We start from the raw sequence: 23,286 nt of genomic DNA, 5'->3' as shown, positions 1-23,286 counted from the left end.
GTTCCCCAACTGCAATGCCCAACACAAAACTTTTCACTTAAAAAACATTTTTTTTTAATGTTTATTCTTTGAGAGAGAGAGACACACACACAGACAGGCATGAGCGGGGGAGAGACTGAGAGAGAGCGAGACACGGAATCTAAAGCAGGCTCCAGGCTCTTAAGATATCACCACAGAGCCCAATGCAGCCCACGAACCACAAGATCATGACCTGAGCTGAAGTCAGAGGCTCAACTAACAGCCATCCAGGTGCTCNGCACAACGCGGGGCTCAAACCCACAAACTGTGAGATCATGACCTGAGCCGACGTCAGACACTTAACCAACTGAGCCACCCAGGTGCCCCTAAAGGTTTTCACTTTTAAAAAATTTTGGGGGGTCACCTGGGTGGCTCAGTCGGTTAAGCATCCAATGTCGGCTCAGGTCATGGTCTCGCGGTTCATGGGTTTGAGTCCCGTGTAGGGCTCTGTGCTGACAGCTAGCTCAGAGCCTGGATCCTGTTTCAGATTCTGTGCCTCTCTCTCTCTCTGACCATCCCCTGCGCGTGCTCGCTCTCTCTCTCTCTCTCTCTCTCTCTCTCTCTCTCTTAGAAATCAATAAAACATTAAAAAAATTTTTTTGAATAACAGCTTGAGATTGAAAGCCTTGGAATCTTCTGTACAGAGCCTTGGGGTTCCCTGGAGCACATGTTGAAAACCATTATCTTAAATTAGTTCTAAATTAAATTATGGCTGCTGCTTTTTAAATTCCCTCTACATTTCCTCTCTCCTTGTTCGTGGTCCATTCCAGGTTTTTTCCTCATGCTTACTCTTCATCATTGAATGTTAATGATCCTTTTGAGTGCTGGAGTTTAATTCTAATCTAGTGACATAATTTAACAGAAATTTCTACTTCAGCATTTGGCCAGAAATTTGGGGTATGAATAAGATAGTCTCAAAATTGTAATTAAACCTAAGAAAATCAAAGAGCATTTCTTTTTTGGGTGCCTGAGTGGCTCAGTCATTGGTGTCCGACTCTTTACCTCAGGTCATGATCTCATGGTTTGTGGGTTTGAGCCCTGTGTTTGAGCCTGTGCTGTTAGTGTGAAGCCTGCTTAGGATTCTGTCTCCCTACCTCTCTGTCTGCCCTTCCCTCACTTGCACTCATACTCTCTCTCTCAAAAATAAACTTTAAATTAAAAAAAAAAAACAAAACAGCATTTCTTCTTATGCTATTGGCCAAACCATTGGTTCTCAAATTTTAACAGACATAAGAATCACCTGCGCCTGGGTGGCTCAGTTGGTTAAGTGTCCAACTTTGGCTCAGGTCATGATCTCACAGTTTGTAGGTTCAAGCCCCACGCCAGGCTCTGTGCTGACAGCTCAGAGTCTGGAGCCTGCTTTGGATTATGTGTCTCCCTCTCTCTCTGTCCCTCCCCTGCTCATGCTGTGTCTCTCTCCCTCTCAAAAATTAATAAGCATTAAAAAAAAAACCAAACACCTGGAATTATTTTTAAAATGTGTCTTTCCAGATTGCATCTACAGGTATCTGGGTGAGTACATCTGTTGCAGTAACCTGAAAGTCTGTATTTTTAATAACAGCTCAGGTGATCCTTATGTAATCTGTCTGCATAAACACTGGGAACCAATACACTAAGCAGTCGTGTTCACCTTAAGGAGCTTAACAGTGCTTGGAGTGCAGATAGCAGTACTCCTGTTATCTAGAGGCTCAACTTCTGGGCTACCTTGGGTAGCTAAATAATGTCCACTAAACAAACATTTTCCCCCAATCCTTTGACTTTAGTCTGTAGGAGAAGCGTTAAGTGAATTGGTGTAAAAGTCACAACCAATAGCAGAGGGAAGAAAGCAAGTCTAATGCCAAAGCCCACAGTTTATATACCACTCAGCCAGACCGCATCTGTAATAATATTGTTCATGAATTAATGTTTAACCTTTGATCATCAAAAGAAATTAGAAAATACCCAGCAAAAAATACAGGGATAATCCTTTTTCGAGAGATTTAAGTGAAAAAAGTTAAAACCTTTATAGTTTTGAAAGAAGTAACCTATATACAAAACACTGAAGTCATTAATGGAATGTGAAGTATTAATCTATTTTGGCCCTACTGCGAAGGTCCAAGTTTTTGTCTCTTTGGGAAATTGTGCCCTGATTTATTTGGTAAAATGACATATGGTAAAATTTCATAATATTTCAGGTTTCCGCTTTTAATGCCAGTTACTCGGATTCTGGACTCTTTGGGATTTATACCATCTCACAGGCTGCTGCAGCTGGAGATGTAAGTTGCAGACTCCCCAACTCTCACTTTTTTTTCTCCTCCATTAACATGTTTTTAGTAAAAATAGGGAGTGTTTGAATGCCATGACTTACCAGAGCTGCATATAGTATAGTACTGTTGCAGTGTCTCTGCAGTGGAAGGAACCTAAAAATGTATACTCATGCTTCCAGGAAAGAAGGAAGAAATGCTTCCTTCTTGGCTCTGTTTAGACAAATGACTTTGAGTTGTCTCTAGGACATCTATATTGAGAACTCAATACAAGTGAGTTCAAGGCCAAGATGTATATTTGGGAGTCCTCAGTATAGAGGTTGTATTGAAGTCAGGGTTGTGTGTAAAAGACTGTAGGAAAAGAAACTTGAAGCTCAAGTTCAGGGAAGCACCACCAAGTAACTAAGGAAAATGGCCAAGAAAACAGGAAGGAAAAGAAGAGAAACTGGTATTTTTAGAGGCCAGGAAAGAGAGAATGATTAATATAATTTTGACCCACTCTGGGTTAATACCCATTTAGTTACCACAGAGAGCTCTGGTAGTTATAACAAACTAGAACATCATTTAGTGATATTATCAGTTTTGACCAGAGTGTTGGAAGTGAACTAAAATTTTTAGTGTTAAAGAATAAATGAGAGGCATTGGCAAATGGAGCTCAGACTTGCAAGGACATAGGTGGTAGTTTTGGGAGAGTTTACATACTGAAAGGAAAGAAAAACTGGAGCAGATATAGGAGATAGAAAATTATAAATGGATCAGGTCTGAAAAAAGCAGAAGCAGATGGGATGCAGAGTACAAGTGGATATTTTAACTTTGGACACAGGCTGATGTTGGGAGAAGAGGATGTTGAAAAGATGCAGAAGTTCATCCCTGATGAGGTAGGAGGCAAAGTCATGTGTTAAGAGTAAGAGAACGGAGGGGTCACCTGGGACGCTCAGTCATTTAAGTGTCCAACTTGGGCTCAAGTCATGATCTCATGGTTCATGAGTTCAAGCCCCATGTCTCTCAGCACAGAGCCCACTTTGGATCCTCTGCCCTCCCCCCTTCCACCTCTCTTCTGCTTGCTTTCTCTCTCAAAAATAAACATTAAAAAAATTATAAGAAAAGAAAGGGAGGAGAGTTTAAAGAAAGGGAGGAGAGATTGGGACAAATGAATAGCTAGATACACAGAATGGGCATCGATGGTTGTGTAGATGGCTCCTTGAGATGAAAGACCAGAAATTCATGCTACAGTCCTGCATTTCCCTTATTACACATACAGTCACTTCATAATCTTTCTTCAATAGTATTCCTAATGGAGAAATGGAGGAGGCAGGTAGTAGGGTTGATCCAAGGTTGGGAGCCTGCAAAGGAGGCAAGTCAGAAGTCTGGGCAGATGGCAAGAGAGTGGCGCACACTGGCCAGAGTGGCTGTGACAGAAAAGTGAAGCCAAAGGACCTCACGGATTGAAAGTGGACAAATCAGAGAACTAGAGATCTTGATAAAGTGGAAGAGAAGGATAGTATGATTAAAGGCTTAGGCCAGGGGACTTGTAACTGAGGATTTCATAGGGCAAATCTAGGTCATGTCCACTGCTGGGTGTAGCTGTAGAAGTGGATAGCTAAAATGTAGGGGAAATGGAGATCCTAGAATTTAGGTGATATGGGGTAAGTCAGTAACCCAGAACGGTGTCAAGGTTAGGATGGAGAAAATCATGGGCCAGGTTTATGAATTTATCCAACACATGTGTGCCAAACATGCACCTGGCACCAGAACACTGGAACTTGATTCTTTTTTGACTCCAGCATCCCAGGCATGCACAGGCTTTACAGATCGGCTGTGCATGGATTACTCCTTTCTTCTTAGGAAGTAGTAAGGGATAGCAGTATTAATTGCATGATGCTTTCATAAGAGTCTAGAGAAATTTGAAAGGGGTTTATTCTTTACAGGCAATTATAAATCCCTAGGTTTCCTTTGCCTAAACTACACGAGCATCCTTTGCACTCGGCCACTTTTCTAAGAAGGTTGGCTACTTGGCTCTACTGTAGCTGCTCTCTGGAACACTGGAAGCATAAGGACCACAAGCATAAGGAAGCATTGTCACCACAAGGTGACAAGTCCAAATGGACACTGTGCTAGTTCCCTGCGACTGACGTTTCGTCTCGTGTTTTTGCCTCAGTAGAGGAGCATTTGACTGCTTCAAGATGCTTTGGCACTGATCAGAAGTGACCAGCTTTTTCTCCTCTGTCACAGGTTATCAAGGCTGCCTATAACCAAGTAAAAACAATTGCTCAAGGAAACCTTTCCAATACAGATGTCCAAGCTGCCAAGTAAGTTTCGGTATTAAATGTGTGTTTTGTGTTTCAGTTATTTGAAAGTTGTATTTTTTGAGATAACAATATTGTAACCTGCACAAAAGAATTGAAAGGTAAAGTATTTAAAAGGAAAGGGAAACACACCCACATCTACCACCCAGAGATGTAATTGTTGTTAACATTTTGCTTATTTTCTTGCCCATTTTTATACATTTTTAAACATTATTATTGTTGTTGTATATATGCTTACATAATAGCATGTTTATTGTAGAACTTTGAAAATAAACACAAAGTTGGAAACAATCTCCTTCTTTACCAATGATTCCTCTTTTTATTAATATTATAATGTTTCCATTTATTCAGATTACTAAAAATGTGTTACAGACGGTATTATTAACTGGGGTATCAAAATATACTTGTTGGACATTTCCTACAGTTAGAAATTATAAACTATAAAAGATATCTTTGACCTTAAAACATTTTTGTATTTCATATTACTTTCTTGGTATAGATTCCCAACTAGGTCGAGAGCTAAAAATATTATAACAAAAGTCTGTGTTAAAGTGTACCTGTGTGTTTAAATATTTTTATTTGTATATTTTGGAGTCACAGTGTAAAGAGGTCACGCCAGTTTGTAATCACATCACCAGTATATGAGAGTGCCTATTCTGCCATAACCATTGGCAGGTTGTTGTTGTTTTTTTTTTTACCTTTTGCTGATTTGATAGACCAAAAAATACAATAGTGCTCCCTTATCCATGGTTCCACTTTCCACAGTTATCTGCAGTCAGGCACCATCTGGAACCAGATAATCCTCCTCCTGACTTATTGTCAGAAGGTCACTAGCAGCCAAACACTATGTCACACTACCTATGGCACTCAGCTCATAGGCATTTTGTCACCTCCCATCATCACAAGAAAGGAGAGTACAGGACAATAAGATATTTTTAAATGAGAGAGACAGACCATATTCATATAACTTTTATTACAGCATGTTGCTATATTATTTTGTTTTATTAGTTGTTGTTAATCTCGCACTGTGCCCGATATGTAAATTAAGGGGCACCTGAGTGGCTTATTTGGTTAAGTGGATGACTCTTGGTTTTGGCTCAGGTCTTGATTTCATAGTTTGTTGAGTTTGAGCTCTGCATCTGGCTCCACACTGATAGCATGAAGCCTGCTTGGGATTCTCTATCATCTTCTCTCTTTGCCCCTCCTCCACTTACACTCTCTCTCAAACTTTAAAAAAAAAACAACCTTTAAAAAAAAATAACAAATATAGGTATGTATGTATAAGAAAAGCGTAGTAGGGGCACCTGGGTGGCTCAGTCAGTTAAGTGTTGGACTTCAGCTCAGGTCATGATCTCGCAGTTCATGGGTTCGAGCCCCATGTTGGGCTCTGTGCTGACAGCTAGGTCAGAGCCTGGAGCCTCCTTCAGATTCTGTGTCTCCCTCTCTCTCTGACCCTCCCCTGCTCACACTGTCTGTCTCTCTCAAAAATAAATAAATAAATAAATAAATAAATAAATAAAACATTTGAAAAAAAAAAGAAAAACATAGTATATATAGGGTTTGGTACTATGGTTTTAGGCATCCACTGTGGGTCTTGGAAGGTATCCCCCACGGACAAAGGAGGATCTGATTAAAAGATTGAAATACCTGTCTCCTATTTGGTGATTTTTAAATTCCCACTGAAAGTACCAGCAACACCCCTCATNAGCTCTTTTTTTTTAAAGAGCTCTTTTTTTTTTTTTTAATGTTTATTTTTGAGAGAGAGAGAGACAAACAAAGCACAAGCAGGAGAGGGGCAGAGAGAGGGAGAGACAAAGAATCCAAAGCAAGCTCCAGGCTCTGAGCTGTTAGCACAGAGCCTGACATGGCGATTGATCACAAGTTGTGAGATCATGACCTGAGCCGAAGTCAGACACTCAACTGACTGAGCCACCCAGGTGTTCCTCATCAGCAGTTTTTTTAAAACATTTAAATTTTATTCCATCCATTTAGGACAGTTTAAAATGGGATACATGAAACTCAAACTGTCTTCAAGATCATTCAGTATCGCCCACAAAGGAAGTATGACAGGGCAAATTACAACCCAGGAGGGAACAACTTTTTGGTCATTTCTGTTCCCGTTAGTATTATTACTTCTGTTACACTGAAAACACTAGAAAGTTGCATCTCGTGAATAAATACAGTACAGTTTATTAAATATTACAAACATGGAACCAAGGATTGATTGATAGGATATAATTCTACATGATTGCACCAGAAACAAACATGATGAGAAAAAACTGAAACACTGGACTTACTGAAGAAAAATCGGTTTCAAATTCTAATTTATTTGAGAAAATGTATTTCCTTAAGCACAGCCCAGTTGCTTATTTTCTGCCATTTTAATGGAGTTGATACTTTTTCTTGTACGGTTCTTAGTCTTCCTATAGTGAAAGAGAGAAAGTAAGGCATTGCTGAAGGGACAAACTGATAACCTCTTGGTAAAGTTTATTGTAGGTAGTTTTTTTTTTTAAGTTTTTATTTAAACTCCATTTTAATTAAACCATCAGTTTGCTAAAATCTTTTTTCTTTTTTAAATTTTTAAAATGTTTATTTTTGAGAGACAAGAGCATGAGTCAGAGGGAGACACAGAAGCTGAAGCAGGCTCCAGGCTCTGAGCTGTCCGCACAGAGCCTGACGCGGGGCTCGAACCCATGAACCATGAGATCCTGATGTGAGCCAAATGTTGGACACTTAACCGACTGAGTCACCCAGGCGCCCCTGTTAAAATCTCTTTTTAACTAAGCTGACAATGTGGTAAAATTGCTGCATTAAATTGTAATTACATTTAAGTGGTAGTCAGCTACACAGTGCCAAAGGAGGATAGTTCGAGAGTTAAATTGTCTTATTGAACACCAGTTTCTTTGAGAGAATTACAAATTGGATTTTGTTTAATTTGTACTGATGTTTTGTGCCCATATTTCAACTACAAGGACCTTTCTCACCTGCCTTCTCAGTCATGCCCTACCCTCACTGAGACAAATCTCAGTGTAGAAATGGTCCTAGGGGGTAGAGGGTAGAGGTAGATAATCAGCACACAATATTCTGCTAAGTAGACAGTGCCTTAAGACTCCACATAGATCTTCTCCTTTATTAGAAATGCCTAAAATCATCACCAGAAAAGTATTAGGAGGCAAGAATTACGTCACTAATCAAAACTTCATAATAAAATTAGTTTTGGGGCCTGGGTGGTTCAGTCAGTTAAGTATGTGACTTCGGCTCAGGTCATGATCTTGCGGTTCATGAGTTCAAGCCCCGCAACGAGCTCTGCACTGACCTTGCAGAACCTGCTTGGGATTCTCTCCCTCTCTCTCTGCTCCTCCCCCACTTGCACTCTCTTCTCCCTCAAAATAAATAAACTTTTAAAAAAATAAATAAAACAGTCTTAATGAGGGGCACCTGGCTGGCTCACTAGGTGGAGCCTGCGACTCTAGATCTCAGGGTTGTGAGTTTGAGCTCCACGTTGGTCATGGAGTCTACTTTAAAATATAGTCTTAATGATGGGGTGCCTGTGTGGCTCAGTCGGTTAAGTGTCTGACTTCGGCTCAGGTCATGATCTCACAGTTTGTGGGTTCGAGCCCCGCGTCGGGCTCTGTGCTGACAGCTAGCTCAGAGCCTGGAGCCTGCTTCAGATTCTGTATTTCCCTCTCTCTCTGACCCTCCCCTGCTCACACTGTCTCTCTCTCTTTCTCTCTCTCTTCAGAAATAACATTAAAAAATTTTTTTAATTAAAAATAAAATGTAGTCTTAATGAGATCTAAGTTCTAGTCTAAAATCAAAAGGCAGTCAGTTGGGTTTTCAGCATAGTCTTGTATTGACAACTTTCTAAATAATGTGAATAAAAACATAATTGATGAACTGAAAAAATAGAATGCAGCCCTTTTTTTAAGATTTCAAGCTGTTAATTTGTGTACTTAGCAAAACATGTTTGAGTTTGAGAACATACTATAAAATTGTCTTGCTCTTATAAGACTGGCTTCTGCCTTAGTTACATACCTTTTACTGGACAGGAACAAGCTGAAAGCTGGCTACCTAATGTCAGTGGAGTCTTCTGAGGGGTTCCTGGACGAAGTCGGGTCCCAGGCTCTGGTTGCTGGTTCATACACACCGCCAGCCACAGTCCTTCAGCAGATCGACTCCGTAGCAGACGTGGATGTTGTGAACGTAAGCAAATAAAAACTTACAATTTAACATCAAATAATATGACCTTGATGATCCAATTTCAGAAGGAATGCATAAGTTCCCTTGGGCTGTATATGTCACTGTCCTGCTGTTTGGCACCTGTCTACCTGGTGTGGAGGTAGGAGGTCCCGTTACGATCACATCTGTAAATGGCTTCCTTATCAACTCAGGGTGTATGTATCTTCCTCATTCAACTAAATTACCTATAGGTTAAACCATTTTAAATTCTTAGAGGTCAAGAAGACTTGAATATTGGTAATTTCCTGTGATTCAACCTAATAGCTGAGTTTTGGTGTTTTTTCCTCCTCCCAAGATATGAACTGTAAGTCCCACACAATCCAGGATCTCAGGATTTTTGCTCTTCTTCTCAGCAGGAGACCTTACACTATTGCTGTAATTTTTTTCCCCCACATATATTATTGTGAGACTGAGTTGTTTTGGAAGGCCAGGACCACATCTTCTACCTTTTTGTATTCTCTACTATCCCTAACAAATATATAAACTACAGAATAAATCCAGAATCAGTGGGTTTTCCTAGTTCTTTCCACATGAAAAGTGTTGACGACTCTTGCTTTGTAGAGGTTTCAACCATCTTCTCCCCAACAGCTCCACCTTAATGTAGGGACAATGAAGATAGAAAAAAAAGAAACAGGGTATTTTAAGTTAGTGACCTTGACTTGATTTCACTTGTCCCCTAAGTTCATCAATCCATACCCTTCCAAATGGCTCTCCTCCTTTAGTATACTGTTGTTGTGAGAGTCCCAGCCCAGCTGCCTCTATGCCATCTCCCTATGCCTGAGACAGCGTGGGGACTGCTACTCACAGTAGTACCTCTAACCTCAATAGCCAGCCTTTGTGCTTGAAATAGTGGCATAAAGGAAACAGGGATATAAAGTTTGACTTTTATGTTGACGGTGTATTTTTATCAACTCACAGACTATTTGCCATCGTAATATAGAAACAGTAAAGTACTGCCCTGCCTGAGGCCGACTCTGCCCTATTTTGTAATGTCAGTGAGGTTTTCCCTACCCCCCTTTTTACCAGCTACCCTTCTGTCTGGAGCACCACAATTCTCAGTCACACGTATGAGCAACCATTCAAAGGGACAGCTGAGCTTTTTTTCCTACGTTGTCACATATTGAAGTAATGCACCAGCCCACTCCTGTAGTTAGTCTCGTAAGAGGCTAGTACAGAATTGCTGGCTCAGGATGCCCTGTCTGTCAACTCTAGAAATAACAAAACAGCTAAGTTTATCTACTGGATAATACATTTTCTTATTTCTGTTAATTTTTCCTGTTGTTTGTTTACTTCAAGGCTGCAAAGAAGTTTGTTTCTGGCCGGAAGTCGATGGCAGCAAGTGGAAATCTGGGGCATACACCTTTCGTTGATGAGTTGTAAACTCTGAAACAGGGAAGAGCTGAACATTTTCTCAGCACAGAGCAGCAAACACATGAAAGTCAAAAATCTCTAATAAAACGTTTTATCTTTTTTTTTTCAATGAGGTGAAATGTCTTAAAGCATAAATACATAAATTGTTCTCAGCTGACTTAAAGTCAATAAAACATTCTGTTGAAATGTTTTTCTCGCGTCTTTGCCATCAGCTAATCAAGTATGTATTATATGCTGAGATCTTTGTTTTAGATGCTGCAAAGGAGAACAGGAATCTAAGAGTACAGAAGCATCAGAAACTATTAAGATTATTATTGGTGGGCTTTAAAGATAAAACCAGTTTAAAAAATCTGTTCTTTGGGGTCAGAACAATTAAATGGTGAGTTTTACCCCCTTTCCTTACTGCCTTTCTTGCAGTATAGTTATTTCTGAAAAATCTAAATCCCTATTAATCATATCCTATATTCCCACTGCCTCATGTTATATCTGATTTATCTTCACTGTGTGACAGAATTCTGTCTCTCATCTTCTCCCTCTCCCTCATCTGTTCCCATTCTGTTTCTTAGGGCTGAAAGGGGGGGTCAGGGGAGGAATTTTTATGTGCACAACTAGCCAGAAAATACATCTCTTATTTACTTTAAGTAGAGCATTTGAAGTTTGCAAAACAAATGAAGCTAACTATCTAAATAAAAATTAGTACTTACCTTAAAAAGTGAAATTCTCTATGTTCGTACATTCTGATCTTGGGTTCCTCTGCTGCATTTTGTAAAAGATGAGACGTTCTTCTCAGAAGGAAGTGTGTTTATGATGTGAATGATGTTGCCATTTTGAGAATAAGGTGGTAAGGCCTGTCAGACCCCAGGGAAGTCTTTGGACATCACATTGAAGGTCTCTGAAGGCATCAGAATGCACTTGTGAAAGAATTGGTAAGTCTGCACGTATTCCTCCTGTAAGTTTAGCAGACCTGTACATAGCAACGAATGCACAAAAATTAGATGTTGTCAAGATAGATGCCCATGTGATCACCAGTTTGCAGACTGCTGCCTAAGCAACTTTTGATACAGGTTGATCCTTGCCCTTTTCAACATGGGCAAAGTCTTCCAGCCAAAATGCGTCTGAGGTAGAGGAGACCGTGGAGGAGGAGGAGCTTTTGTTGTCTCGCTTCACCATTGTCCAGTACGGAGAAGGGGGCCTCACTTCTCTCTTGTGATCTCTGTGAATCACCACGTCAGAGTTAATGTCTTTTCCTACACTGATAGTATGGTTCTTCTTTTTATAGCCATGCCACTCTCTGGAGATAGACATTGGTCTCCTTGCAGAGTGATGCCCAGTGGACCTTGAATATTTATAATAATTGAATGTATCTGAAACTACATCTTCATTGTCATCACTGCTTGTGAAAGAGTCATCTTTTGCCTGCTTAGTTTTCTCTGTTGCGCTGAAATGAAAAAAATAATAATAAAGAAATGGATGCTTAATATCTGCACATTCTTTATTCCCTAAGAAGATGTCTTGTAACCTGCTTTGGTTCATAAAAGAAAGGATATAATTTAGCTTTAGCACTTGTGTGTTATTGAAGTTTTTCTCTCCTAAAAGTGTCTTTAAATTTGTTGCTGCTCCTAAACGTAAATCAAATTCTGCCTTAAATTATTTCACATTGCTTTAAAAAGTTAGAAAATGACATAAGCCAGATTACTGACCAGAATATTAGCAGGTCTCAAAGTGTGGGTTAATTTCACTCCAGAATGACAGGTCAACCTGGCCATCTTCTTCACAGAACTCTTCTCGTGGGTCACATGGGGTCAGTAATAATAGGGTCTTACCGATTTCCAGGGTATTTGGGAACTAGTGGGCCTCTACACTAGTCATCAGGAAATCTTTGAGTCTTCTTTTTCCTCCTGAGAACCATCATTTGCCTCTCTTTTGGGTTTACAAATGTGGATTTATATACCACACTCTAAACCTAGGTGTGTGTCATTCACTATTCTACTTCTCTGTTGCTGTCCAAAGGCTTAAAGATTTTTTTGTTACATGCCCTAATAATTGGCTTTCTTGAGAGCTTGTTTGGAGGTTTTGGCAGAGGAAAGCAGCTACTCATATATCCTTGACTGAAGAATGGTCGTCTTCAACTGAGCATGCAGCTCTAGAAGGGATGCATGTGGAGCGGTGAGGGAGGAAGGGGACACCTGGCGATCAATGGGGTGACATGTTGCATCCAGATCACCCTCACATCCCCAACTCTTAGCTTTCCTGATTGTTGAAACTTGGCCAATGCTTGCCTGCTAGCATCTACAGTTCTCTTGAACTTTTCTAATGTCTGCATACCTACGCTTGCTATTACTTTCCTAAACAAATGCTGTCTGTTACCTGCTGCCCCTCATCCTGGTACTATTGCCCAGCAGATCCAGAACTAGATCTTTGTGATTATACACCTCTGGTACATCTGTCCTGCTAAAAGGAAATAGGAAGTTGTTTTCTTTGCTACTTCCCAATCTTTTAGACTTGGTTGCACGATCACTAATATTCTTGTAGGTGTGACTGTTGTATTTACTCCCAAAACTCTGAATGGTTTTTCCTAAAGTTTATCTCTTATAATAAACAATTTAGTAACTGAGTCATTTTTATTGAGAGCCACTGGTCTTATTGAGTGATTTTCCTCCTTCCTTGATTTAGTGCTGTGCAAGGAGGTTCAGATCTCAGGACTGGAACAGTTTGTTTCAGACATGCCTAGGACTTCCTGAACAGCACATGAATGAAAAAAAACATCCAGGTTACTTCTTTTTTTTTTTTCAGACTGCAAAAAATATCCTTTGTAACTCTGTATTAGGTAACTGTAAAGGACAGGTAGTAGGGCCAGGTTCTTATTAAATTGAAGTAAGATTATAAAGCCACAAGCAAGCAGAGGTCAGCGTTAGTTAGAAACCATTTTCAGTCACTGGGCCTGCCCAGAGCATTATGTGGAATATTTTCCAATGGGCACACAGTACCATCTGCTCCTGAAAAAGGTCATACCAGCTTTGTGTAAGAAGCCTTTTCTTTCCCTTTGTACTCCTTCACTGTCCCTTTCCACATAAATTACTAAAGGGCCTTAGATATAAGCCCTTTGTTTCAAGTTAAGCAAGAGATTTAGAAAGTGGTTGCTATTGTTCTTAAGTCCTGTGGGCTTTACTCTCATACTTGAGTTGTGCTATTTCTGTGTTTCTGTGCTTCTTCCTTGCTTTTGAACAGTCTGTCATTCTTAGATTTTGATATTCTGTATCTCAAACTCTGAACAATTAAAATACTTAGAAACATAGTCGTTCTATAAGCAAATAATTAAGAATTCAGGCTTGAGAGCTGCACTCCCCTAAACAGGGTCCACCAGCTAGGTGTGGCTGCTAAATTTGAACTGATGAAACTCAAATAAAACTTAAAACTCCACACTTGCAAATCCTCACATCTGAGGTGCTTGATAGCCGCATGCAGCCATTGGCTACCCCGTGGGACAAAACAGATAAAGAACCTTTACACCACTGCAGTACGTTCTTTTTAGACATTGCTGCTCTCGAGACAGATCTACTCACACGTAGTCCTGTGACAACTGGAAAGTTTACATACACCTTTCTTGGCTTCAGTTTTCTTATATAATCATGATAATAAAAAGAACTGGCCTGAGGAGTAAATGGCATAATACTTGTAAAGCAGTGTCTACCACATAGTAAGCAATGAGTAAGTGTTCACTGTTATCATTACTGATTCTTAACTAAATCATGATTGGTTTGGTTATTGAGGGGAAAACTTGTCCCTAACCTGTGCCTGATCTAAGGGGACAGCTGGTACCCAGCTCTGGTCTACTGTCACCATGTGAGGACACAAGCCCATCTGATTTTTCAGGAGAAACCAGACCAGAGCTGGGTACCAGCCTATCTTCTGATTTTTCAGGAGAAACCAGAGATGCAGATAATTTCCATGAAACCTTAGATGTGTAAGTTTGGCAACTAATTCAAATATTTTTCATTTAAAAATTTTGAAATATATAGAAAAATGAAAACAAACATTTCAGAAAAAAATTATAAACACTTTGCTAGCCCCTGGAAAAGCCCCTCTGTGTCCTCCCTTCTCTCTACAGGTCACTGCTATTGTAGCTTTTTAAAATGCTGTGGGAGGCTAGCAAAGCACATCTGTTGGCCATATCAGTCCCTTGGACCAAAAGTTGGAATATCTGAAGTAATGTCTATGCAGTGTGGGCCATTTTTTAGTCCTTAGTAAAGTTCCTAGCCAGATTTCCCTGAGTCCATCCCAATAACCAAAGATACACAGCTCTAGCAACTAGTGCTCAGAAACCCTGTCAAATTAATAAGGACCACTCTTGCATCAGAGCACTGAACTTGGTCACTGGAGAAGGACCTAATGTCCTACATGTCCTCATGTTCTACAGAACTTCCTCATGTATCTGATCCTCAGAAGAGTCTTGATACTCATTTGTAACAGATAAACAAGCTCTCAGAGATTAAGTGATTTGCCTGAGCTTCAAAGCTGGATTTTTATTTTCATTCATTGAATAAATGAGCTGTCAGCCACTTGAAAGTCTTGTGGTTGATTTAGCCTAACAATGCAGACTTAGTCCTTGCCTTCAGTTTATGTTCTCCCATGGCAACATAGTAAACAGTAGACTGTACAGATTGCTTCATTGAAATTAGAATAATGCTGTGAAGGAGATACACAGGTTGCTCTAAAAGCATATGCCAGATGGACCAGACAGTGTTTTAATGCTTCCTAACTTAGAAAGGCCCCTTGCAAAAAGTCTGCACTGTGAGCCTTCAACGGTGAGTAATGACAGAGTCCTAAGCATGTTGCACACAGAGAAGAGGAAGTGCAAAGCCCAAGGCAAAGAGAAACAGAAGGCAAAAAAGCTGAAAGGCAGAGTGGACTAGAGCGGGAAGGGGAGAGCAGTATGAGGGGAGGCTGCGGGATACAGACCCCAGCCAATGCGGTAGCACAGACCAGTGTAAGGGTTTGTGCATTTATCCTGAGAACAGAAGGTCTGCAAAGATTTTAAGCATGAACATGTCACACTCAAATTTCACTATAAAAGAATTGTTCTGTATAGCAAATGAATAGGGGACAAGAGTAGATTGTGGCCCTGACTAGGGTGATGATAGTGGCCAGAGAGAAATGGACAAATGTGAGAGGTAATTGGAAGGTAAAGTGGCAAGTTTCTTGGGCAGAAACAAGGGAGATGGAGAAAGCTGGCCTAGCCCCTAAATTTCTGACTTGTTCAACTCGTCAAATGCTCCGCCAGTAAGATAGGACCACTCCAAGGAGATCAGCAGTTAGCTGGCTCTTGACTTTTAGGCATAATGAGTGTGAGGGGTTTGTGATACATCCAAATGGAGCTACCAGGTGGGAGAGTAAATGTTGTAAAGATACAGGTTTGAAGATCGTACAATTTGAAAATCACTCCTGTATGGAGAGTGACAGAAACTACAGATCAGTGAGCATGCCCAGGAGACTGAGAGAAGGAAGCCAAAGATGTGGCGCTGGGGGATTCCAAGACAGAAGCCTGGGGAAGATGTTTCAACAGGAGAGGGGGTGGGGGCTGGACAGGGTCAAATGTTGCTCAGAAGCTGCACACAATGACGACTTGAGAAGAATCTACTGGAATGGGCAACCTGAGGGCTGTGGGTGGTCCTGCAAAGAGGCCTCTCCAACAAGTGAAGACAGCAAGGCCTGGACTGAGGTCGGGTGAGAGCACCTGGGAAATCAACTCCTGGGGAAATGGCCACATCTGATACAGCTCTTTACACACATCTAGAGTCAAAGGGACAGGGCTGTGGCCGGGGGGGTGGGGGCGGGGGGGGGGGCAGGGAGAGGGCAACACAGTCAAGGCGGGGTTCATGAAGATGGCAGAGGCTTAAAGCCTTACATGTTACTGAGAAGGATCCAGAGAAAAGCTGAATGTGCTAAAGACAAATGAGGGAATGGGATCCACAGCACATGTTTAAGGCTGACTCTGGACAAAGAGACATGTTGCAGGTAGATTTGGAGGCCAAGTTCCCACTGGATGGTTCTCTTGTTTTAGCTCCAGGCTCAAGGCTCTTGCCTCTCTCAATCTGCCGCACATTAGGTACTGCAGATTGTACTTCTCCAGAAGGATTTAAAACCCACTAAATTACTGTGGCGGTTTCACCAATACCACGTGCTTCGCATGCCCCGGGGAACTGTGGCACAACAAAGTTTTCCTAAAATGAATGACTTACCATGTTACTGGGAATTTGGTCTCAGGGATTAAATCGTATATTTCTTGCCATTCTTGGGGTATGTCAATAAAATCTCGGTAAATCTTGATTTGTAGCACTGTTCCTATGGTGATGTGTTGCAAAAGTTTTAAAAATTCTCGAAGAGTATATCCTAACACATTGGCATGGCCAACACTAATCAGAACATCACCTGAAGAGGGAAAAAATTATCAGTAAAATTAAGATAATGCGTCAATGGGCTCATATCACTTCTGGTTTTACTGTGACGTATTTCATTTTATGAGTTCATATTGTTGGTTCATTTTGAACCAAAATCAGGCGCCAGCCTTTATTTAATAAAAATGACCATCTAGGTGACATGAATATCCTTTGCATAAGGAAGGACTTATGCAAGATGTTTCTTAATAGCGGTGTAGTGGTAGATATTGTATCATGTTTTTATAGTATTTCTTTAGTCCTTGGTGTGACAGTGGCTAAAAATCATTTATAATCTGAACCATCACTTAGGATTCTAAAAATGTATGTCTTGAGTAAAATGAATAGCTATTACTATTAAAGAAAAAAACCACTAAGTGAATAAATGACCTACTTTCTATTGTACCCGCCTGGCAATTTCCAGTGCCCTCCACTGTAAATATTAACATAAAACCCTTCATTTTACTTTTCTGCCTTGTACAGTATTAGTTGAACAAGTAATTCTGTATGAAATGATGGACAGTTAGCATGCTTTAATTAAGCTTAAGATGCATATACAGAGAGTATGTTGGATAAAGTAATCTGACAGCTAGATTGCCTATTTTAGGGCATTGCTGTTCAGGGAGGGAAGTATGATGGTCAACCATAGAGCTTCTGATCTCCCGGCAAGTGGGAAGAAAACCACATCTTGAATAGCAAGCCCCTAGGCCCCCAAAGTGCATATGAAAAACACCAATTACTTTGTGCACGCCTCTCTGCTGCCAGCAGCTAGGGCATGGACACAGAAACTAGATCCAGACACTGGGCACTCCCACCTAGGTCACTGAACCTGGGCAGGGGATGCAGCTGGGTGACAGGAGCATCTGGCTTCCAGGAATAGTTATATATGGCCCTGTGTTCTCTCATCATTTTCCAAGCCTGGTTCTCCAGCCTTTCTGGCATTTCTGTCAGACTCAATGTTCTAAGTTCAGTGCCTTAATAGCCACTATTTTCTATTGCTTACAGTGAAGAATCCTGACTAATGCAAGGACATTCAGAGAGAGAGGAAGGAATACAAAGAAAGTACTTCTTAAGGGCTCATATTAGGTAAAATCTTAGTCTTCATATCTTACTAGAACTAACCACCTGCTAAATGGTAATGGAGACTTTATCGCTAATACTGGATAAAGGGACTCCAATGAAGTCCCAAAGGATGTGTTCATCTCTCTGTGTATGAGAAGCTAGGGATCCACCAGTTACCCTCATTCCCAGTCAGAAGCCTAACCTCCAAAGTGGAAAAAGGATGCAGTGCCTTCTCTGATTACTACACCCCACTGTGCTGTAGTTGGGAATTAAGCTGATCTCAAAGGAAGCCTCCAAGGAATGCCAAGGACAAACTTCCACAGTGCTATATCTTATCAGAAACTTAAGTTTAAAAGTACTAAAGAAAAGGATACTTGGAAGGGTAAAGAAAAACCTACTTTGGTCTTAAAAAGTAGCTGATAGTAAAACCAGCCAAGGATCTGCAGCTAACCTCAGAATGAAACAAGCTTCTTCCAGCTACCTGCAGGGTGTGCAATCTGAAACAGCTGTTCATCCTGCAGAGGTTAATTACAATGGCAAAAAACCCCCAAAAAACAACAACAAAAAACCCCACCTCACTGGATGAGCTTACGTGCCTAATGTTAAAAGGAACGTTTATAGCTGAATATGGCTTGGCATTCTGCTTAATTACGTTGTTAAAGGATGTTTTTTTATCAAGAGGGCAGAAAAGAAACACCTTAATTCCCTGACCATCCTGGCCATAAACCAAAAGTGTCATTGTATGAATGTGATTACTCTGGCAACAGATATGAACATTGCCCTTCATAAAGAAACACCAATCTGGTGTTTATGAATACCAACCTTGTTACACTTTTTTTTTCCTGTTTTAATGGGCTGTAGGAACCACATTATTATAAACTTTGTCTCGATTACCTATATTAAATCAACTTTGCAGCAGCCAAGCGACTACTGAAAAATAGATTTTTATTTATTTTTCTCCGTCTCTCCCAACAAGGCTGTCAGTTCCATAGCTCCGGGTGGTTAGAGACCACATCTGTTTGTCTTACCATTATGCCCCCAAGCCTAGCAGGACACTGCACGCGGTAAACATTCAGGAAATGCTTATTGGATGAATGTGGCCAGTATATGACTTGTATTTACCTTCAAAGCTATACTATTTCTTAAGACTAGCTACCAGTTTATTTAAAGTCATATTGGCCAAAAGGAATTTAAATTTAGCCAGAATAAACTAACAACTGAACTAACATTCAATAGGAAATGAACCCCTATTTTGAAACACCAGAAGATAAAAATGTAGAACACGTGGATGAGAAATAACGAGGCTGGGCGGTAATAGCGTCAGTGAAATAGCAGGTCTGTGGGACTATCCCCTCTGAAAATCTCATTCGTTGTTAAAAGGACTGAATTCTGGTCTCTGAAACCAAGACCCTGAAGAGAACTGACTCCTCTATCATGAAGAGATTTGGGACTCTGGACTCTCTCTGGTAAATCTCACTTCTAGTCAAAAGTGCGGGCTCTCTGGGGGGGAGGGGGGGAAGGTCATGGGTTGTAGTCCCAGCTCTGCCCACCCACTTAGCTGTTTATTTACCAACTTACCTCATCTCTCCAACCCTCTATATTGTGTTATCGACCTTCCAGGAGTTTGAAAAGGCTAACCTAGATAATAGATGTGGAAACACCCTGCACATTGCCGGTGACAAATACTTATTATTCGTTTATTAACATACAGACATAATAAATGCGCCAGCACTAAAGGTAAATCCTGGATTTAAAAGACGAATTCAAGACTTCCTCTGACCTCAAGGAGCCCACTAACCGTAGCCACACCATGAGGTTGTTTCCCGTGCATAAAAGCACACTCCTGCCCCATTCCAACAAGTAAGTGTGTGCTCTGGTTATCAACTAGCACATGTCACCTGACCCCAGAGAAGCTGAGGAGAATAAGCAGAAAAGCTCATTGGGATCTGTCCTGGACTTCCTCTGGTCTGGAAAAGTCCATAACTCTCTACCTGGTGCTTTGTTCCCAAGCACCAAGCACTGACATTTGGAGAGAATATTTTGGATTATAAGGTGAGGTAAACTTCGATAAATGGCATCATTTATCTATTTTCTTTATGATCTATTTTCTTTAATCCCCTGCTTCTAACCCAAGCTGCAGTTAGAATCACCTGAGGAGCTTTTAAACCATGAACTGCCCTATCCCCAATCCCATACCAATTGAATCAGAACCTCTGGGGAGATGGGGCCTAGGCATCTCAGTTTTAAAAGCTCCCAACGTGATTCTAATAAGTAACTAGCATTACAAACCAGTAATTTAATCCACTGGGGCTCCTGTACCACAATCATTTTTGGAAGGAAGGGAGCGAGGGAGAAAGGAAGGAAGGAAAGAAGAAAGCCACAAGTCAGGTAACTAAGAACAACAGCCTGAGAGAAATGATTGCCAGTATTTCCATAGAACTGTAGTTTTCAACGCACTTTCATAAAAATTCTCTCTCCAAATCCTAGCAACCTCTGATGAGGGTGGTTATTATCCCAATTTAGAGTGAGGTGACTGAGGCCTGGAAGGTTAAATGACTTTGCCCAGGGTCACAGAACTAGAAAGTGACAGTGCCTGGGCCTGAGAATTCAGGCCCAGCCCTAGAATTGGAAAACATGCCTTGAACTGGATGGAAAATTCATTCACCCAGACAAGAGAAGCAGGAGGGTGCTGATCAAAGGCCTTGGGCTCTGAAGTCTAACAGAGAGGGTTCAAATCCCTGATCCCTGGTGTGACAATGAGCAATTTAATAAATATCTGACTCCTTACCTGTAAGATGGTTTAACACAGAATCTACCTTAGGGATGGTCAAGAGGGTGAAATGAGATCATGCATCTAAATGTTAATGATGATTAATACTGCCTACCTAAAAGAAGAAAAGTTTGCCCACAGAGAGCCATAAACCCTGGAATGACACCATCCCACTTGCCACATGGGGATTAACCTGGACGAGGAATTCAATCTCACTGTGCCCCAGTTTCTTCCCCTGTGAAGGAACTCCCAGGGCATGACAATAGTTCCTACCTGGAGATTTGTTGCTAGAATTCAGTGAATAAATACAACAGTGAGGGTTAATAAAGTGCTAGCAACCAGCTGGCCTACAGAAAGCTCTCAAACAATGTCATCATCATTATTGTGGTTACACTGAAACCTATCAGCCGGAGTCTCCCCAAAGGCAGATAGGAGGAAGGCAGGGAGGGAACCACAGTCACCTGGCTGGAGTTTTCCGTCCCTGGCTGCAGCCCCCTTCTGGATGAGGTGGGTGATCTGGAGGTAGGGCCCATGCTGGATGATGATCAGTCCTAAGCCCAGGTTGCTCACAGTGAGTTTGGTCTGCTGAGTTTTGCTCAAGTTGTGTATGGATGACTTGACATTGAAGCCGATATTTTTGCCTAACGAAAAGAGGGAGACATTTTTTAATCCTTCACCTAGACAGCAGCATGACAGTGTCACTGGAGTTCTAAAGCCAGATCCCTGGGGCAGTTCCTCAACCTCTCTATTCCTCAGTTTCCTCATCAGCAAAGTGAGGACAGTAAGTGTCTAGCTTGGAGACTTGTTATGAGAATAAATGAGACAGAGGGCTTTGCACAGTGCCTAGCACCTGCTGAGTGCTTAATTAATGTCAGTCATTAGGTATTCACTTGACAAATGTTTCTTGATGCAGGCAGCATGCTAGGAAATAGCAGTTTCTTGCCCTTATGGATCCTTCAGCTTAGCGGAAGAGACAGATACTAATCAGTCACATAAATATATGCTGAATAACAAACTGTAACACGTGCTATGAAGGAAAAATACAGAGAGCTCTGAAGAAGACTAACAGGAGGCCAAGGTATCCTGCAGGGAAGGCAGTTCAGGCTTCATACAGGAGGCAAAATTTGAATTGAGGTCAAAAAGACCAACAGGAAATCTTTAGACAAAGGAGGGTAGGAGGGAGCAGATTGGATCAAGGCTCTGAGACAGGAAAGAACAGAGAGATGCACTGGAGCACTCATGAGGAGCAAAGTCACAGCAGACCTGGGCGGCCTCACGGGCTTACCTCACTGGAAAAGCTTAGGAGCAATTTAAGCAGGACTCCGTAACATTTGCATTGTCTTAAAACAAAACAAATGAACCCTGCTGGCTGCCGTGCATGCCCTGTAGGATCCAGAGGAAGTGGGAAGTCAACGTCTTCCCCTAGTCACCCAAGCATGCCATGGCGAGGTCAGTGAAATTAGAAGTAAAAGATCATTTGGGAGGAAAATCTGGGAACATGGGTGGTGGTGGAGGCGTGCTGAAGTATGTTTTCTACAGAACTGATTCTCACAAGAAAAGTTTCAAAGACTATCGAGTAATTTATTTCTTTGTTTTAATGTTTTATTTATTTCTGACAGAGAGAGAGAGAGACAGAGAGAGAGAGAGAGAGAGAGGCAGGCAGCGTGAGCAGAGGAGGATCAGAGAAAGAGGGAGACACAGAATCTGAAGCAGGCTCCAGGCTCTGAGCTGTCAGCACAGAGCCGGATGCGGGACTCAAACCTACCAACTAGGGGATCATGACCTGAGCTGAAGTCGGACCCTCAACTGACTGAGCCACCCAGGCACCCCGACTATCTACTGATATAAAACAAGTTATTTTCCCAAGAGAAAGCTTCTCAGAAGACTCAATTTCAGTACACAGGAAGCTTCTGGGGACATTTGTTTTCAGCAGCTTTTCCTGAAGTACAAGTGACAAGCCTTTGCCAAATCCATGTGACTGTGGAGTTGGGCGGAGGGGGGGGAGCCCAAGAGGCCTGCTGAGGGAGGGGTGCCTCCTGTTCCCCCACCCCCAGGTTCATGACGCTTCCCTCTAAGTAAGTGTACTTGCTCTCTTGAAGCTCACCTTTCCCCAAACCACAGAGACACTCTAGAAAGTAAAGTAACCCAGTATAAAGAAGGTACCACATTCAGAGACTTTTCGGGATTCTAGGAGCCACTTGGAGTGGGTCGGACCTTTCTTCAGCCTCTAGCTCCTGAGCATACAGAGAAGTGGCATCTCAGGCAAGGTCTGAGTTCCAACCTCAGCTTGCCACTTAAGTGTGCTTATATTAAAATAATCTATGAGGCCCAGTCTCAAAAGACAGCAGGGTTAGGGGAAAGAAGGCAGACTCAAAGGACTCCGTACCATACGATTCCACTTTTATGACACTCTCTGTGGAAAGGGCAAAACTACAGGAAACAGATCAGGAGTGTGAGGCACTGAAGTGCAGGCTGGTGGCAAAGGAGAGCAAAGTAATCTGGGGAGGGTAGGAACTTCCACATCTTGATGGTGGTGGCGGGTATACGTGGGTATTCATTGTCAAAACTGAGAGCTATAGACTAAAAATGGGGGGGAAGGGAGGCTCTTACTGTATGTAAATTATAGTTTGGTAAGCAAATGATGACGGGGGTCTACCTCCCAGGCCGAGCGTGACGTTCCCATTTTACAGGGGAGGCAAAGTGATGAAGGCTCTGTCTCAGGGCGTCACCCGCTCCCCGCTCCCCAGTTACCTTTTCTGCTTTTGTCTGGGGCCTTCTCCATGGCCCCAGGAGGGCCGGCCGCTCAAGAGGGCCTCCCGGAGCCGAAGCTGGAGTGGGTCCAA

General features: G+C 41.7%; 2 protein-coding genes across 3 annotated transcripts in view; one reads left to right on the top strand and one right to left on the bottom strand.

Annotated features, from left to right (window-relative positions):
• UQCRC2 (ubiquinol-cytochrome c reductase core protein 2) overlaps positions 1–10,367 on the top strand; it is a 26,958-nt gene extending 16,591 nt beyond the window's left edge. The window contains exons 11-14 of the mRNA XM_077760518.1: positions 2,193–2,273; positions 4,494–4,570; positions 8,617–8,770; positions 10,103–10,367. Coding sequence (XP_077616644.1) covers positions 2,193–2,273; positions 4,494–4,570; positions 8,617–8,770; positions 10,103–10,186 — 396 coding nt within the window. The 3' untranslated portion in view covers positions 10,187–10,367. The remainder of the gene's footprint in view (positions 1–2,192; positions 2,274–4,493; positions 4,571–8,616; positions 8,771–10,102) is intronic.
• On the bottom strand, positions 6,875–23,286 carry PDZD9 (PDZ domain containing 9). 2 transcript variants are annotated; one of them, XM_077760519.1, is made up of 6 exons: positions 23,195–23,286; positions 20,905–21,084; positions 16,417–16,606; positions 10,882–11,615; positions 8,603–9,400; positions 6,875–6,990 (listed from the first exon to the last, which is right to left on the bottom strand). In XM_077760519.1, exons 1-4 carry the CDS (start codon positions 23,223–23,225, stop codon positions 11,222–11,224), a joined length of 795 nt encoding a protein of 264 aa, XP_077616645.1. In that variant the 5' UTR covers positions 23,226–23,286; the 3' UTR covers positions 6,875–6,990; positions 8,603–9,400; positions 10,882–11,221. The 2 variants fall into 2 exon arrangements, with proteins under 2 accessions (XP_077616645.1, XP_077616646.1); XM_077760520.1 differs by lacking the exon at positions 20,905–21,084.

Source organism: Crocuta crocuta, unplaced genomic scaffold, assembly GCF_008692635.1.
Source record: "Crocuta crocuta isolate KB4526 unplaced genomic scaffold, BGI_CrCroc_1.0 scaffold73, whole genome shotgun sequence".
NCBI classification, from domain to species: domain Eukaryota; kingdom Metazoa; phylum Chordata; class Mammalia; order Carnivora; family Hyaenidae; genus Crocuta; species Crocuta crocuta.
The sequence above is the reverse complement of the archived record's forward strand: the minus strand, read 5'-3'. Positions and strand labels throughout refer to the sequence as shown.

Excerpts from the sequence above, each read along its gene's own strand:
- PDZD9 (XM_077760519.1), bottom strand. The coding sequence starts at position 23,225 with ATGGAGAAGGCCCCAGACAAAAGCAGAAAAG. Across the intron at positions 21,085-23,194 it reads CCCAGACAAAAGCAGAAAAG|GCAAAAATATCGGCTTCAAT; the intron begins GTAACTGGGGAG and ends TCTTTTCGTTAG. Across the intron at positions 11,616-16,416 it reads ACCAAATTCCCAGTAACATG|CGCAACAGAGAAAACTAAGC; the intron begins GTAAGTCATTCA and ends TTTTCATTTCAG.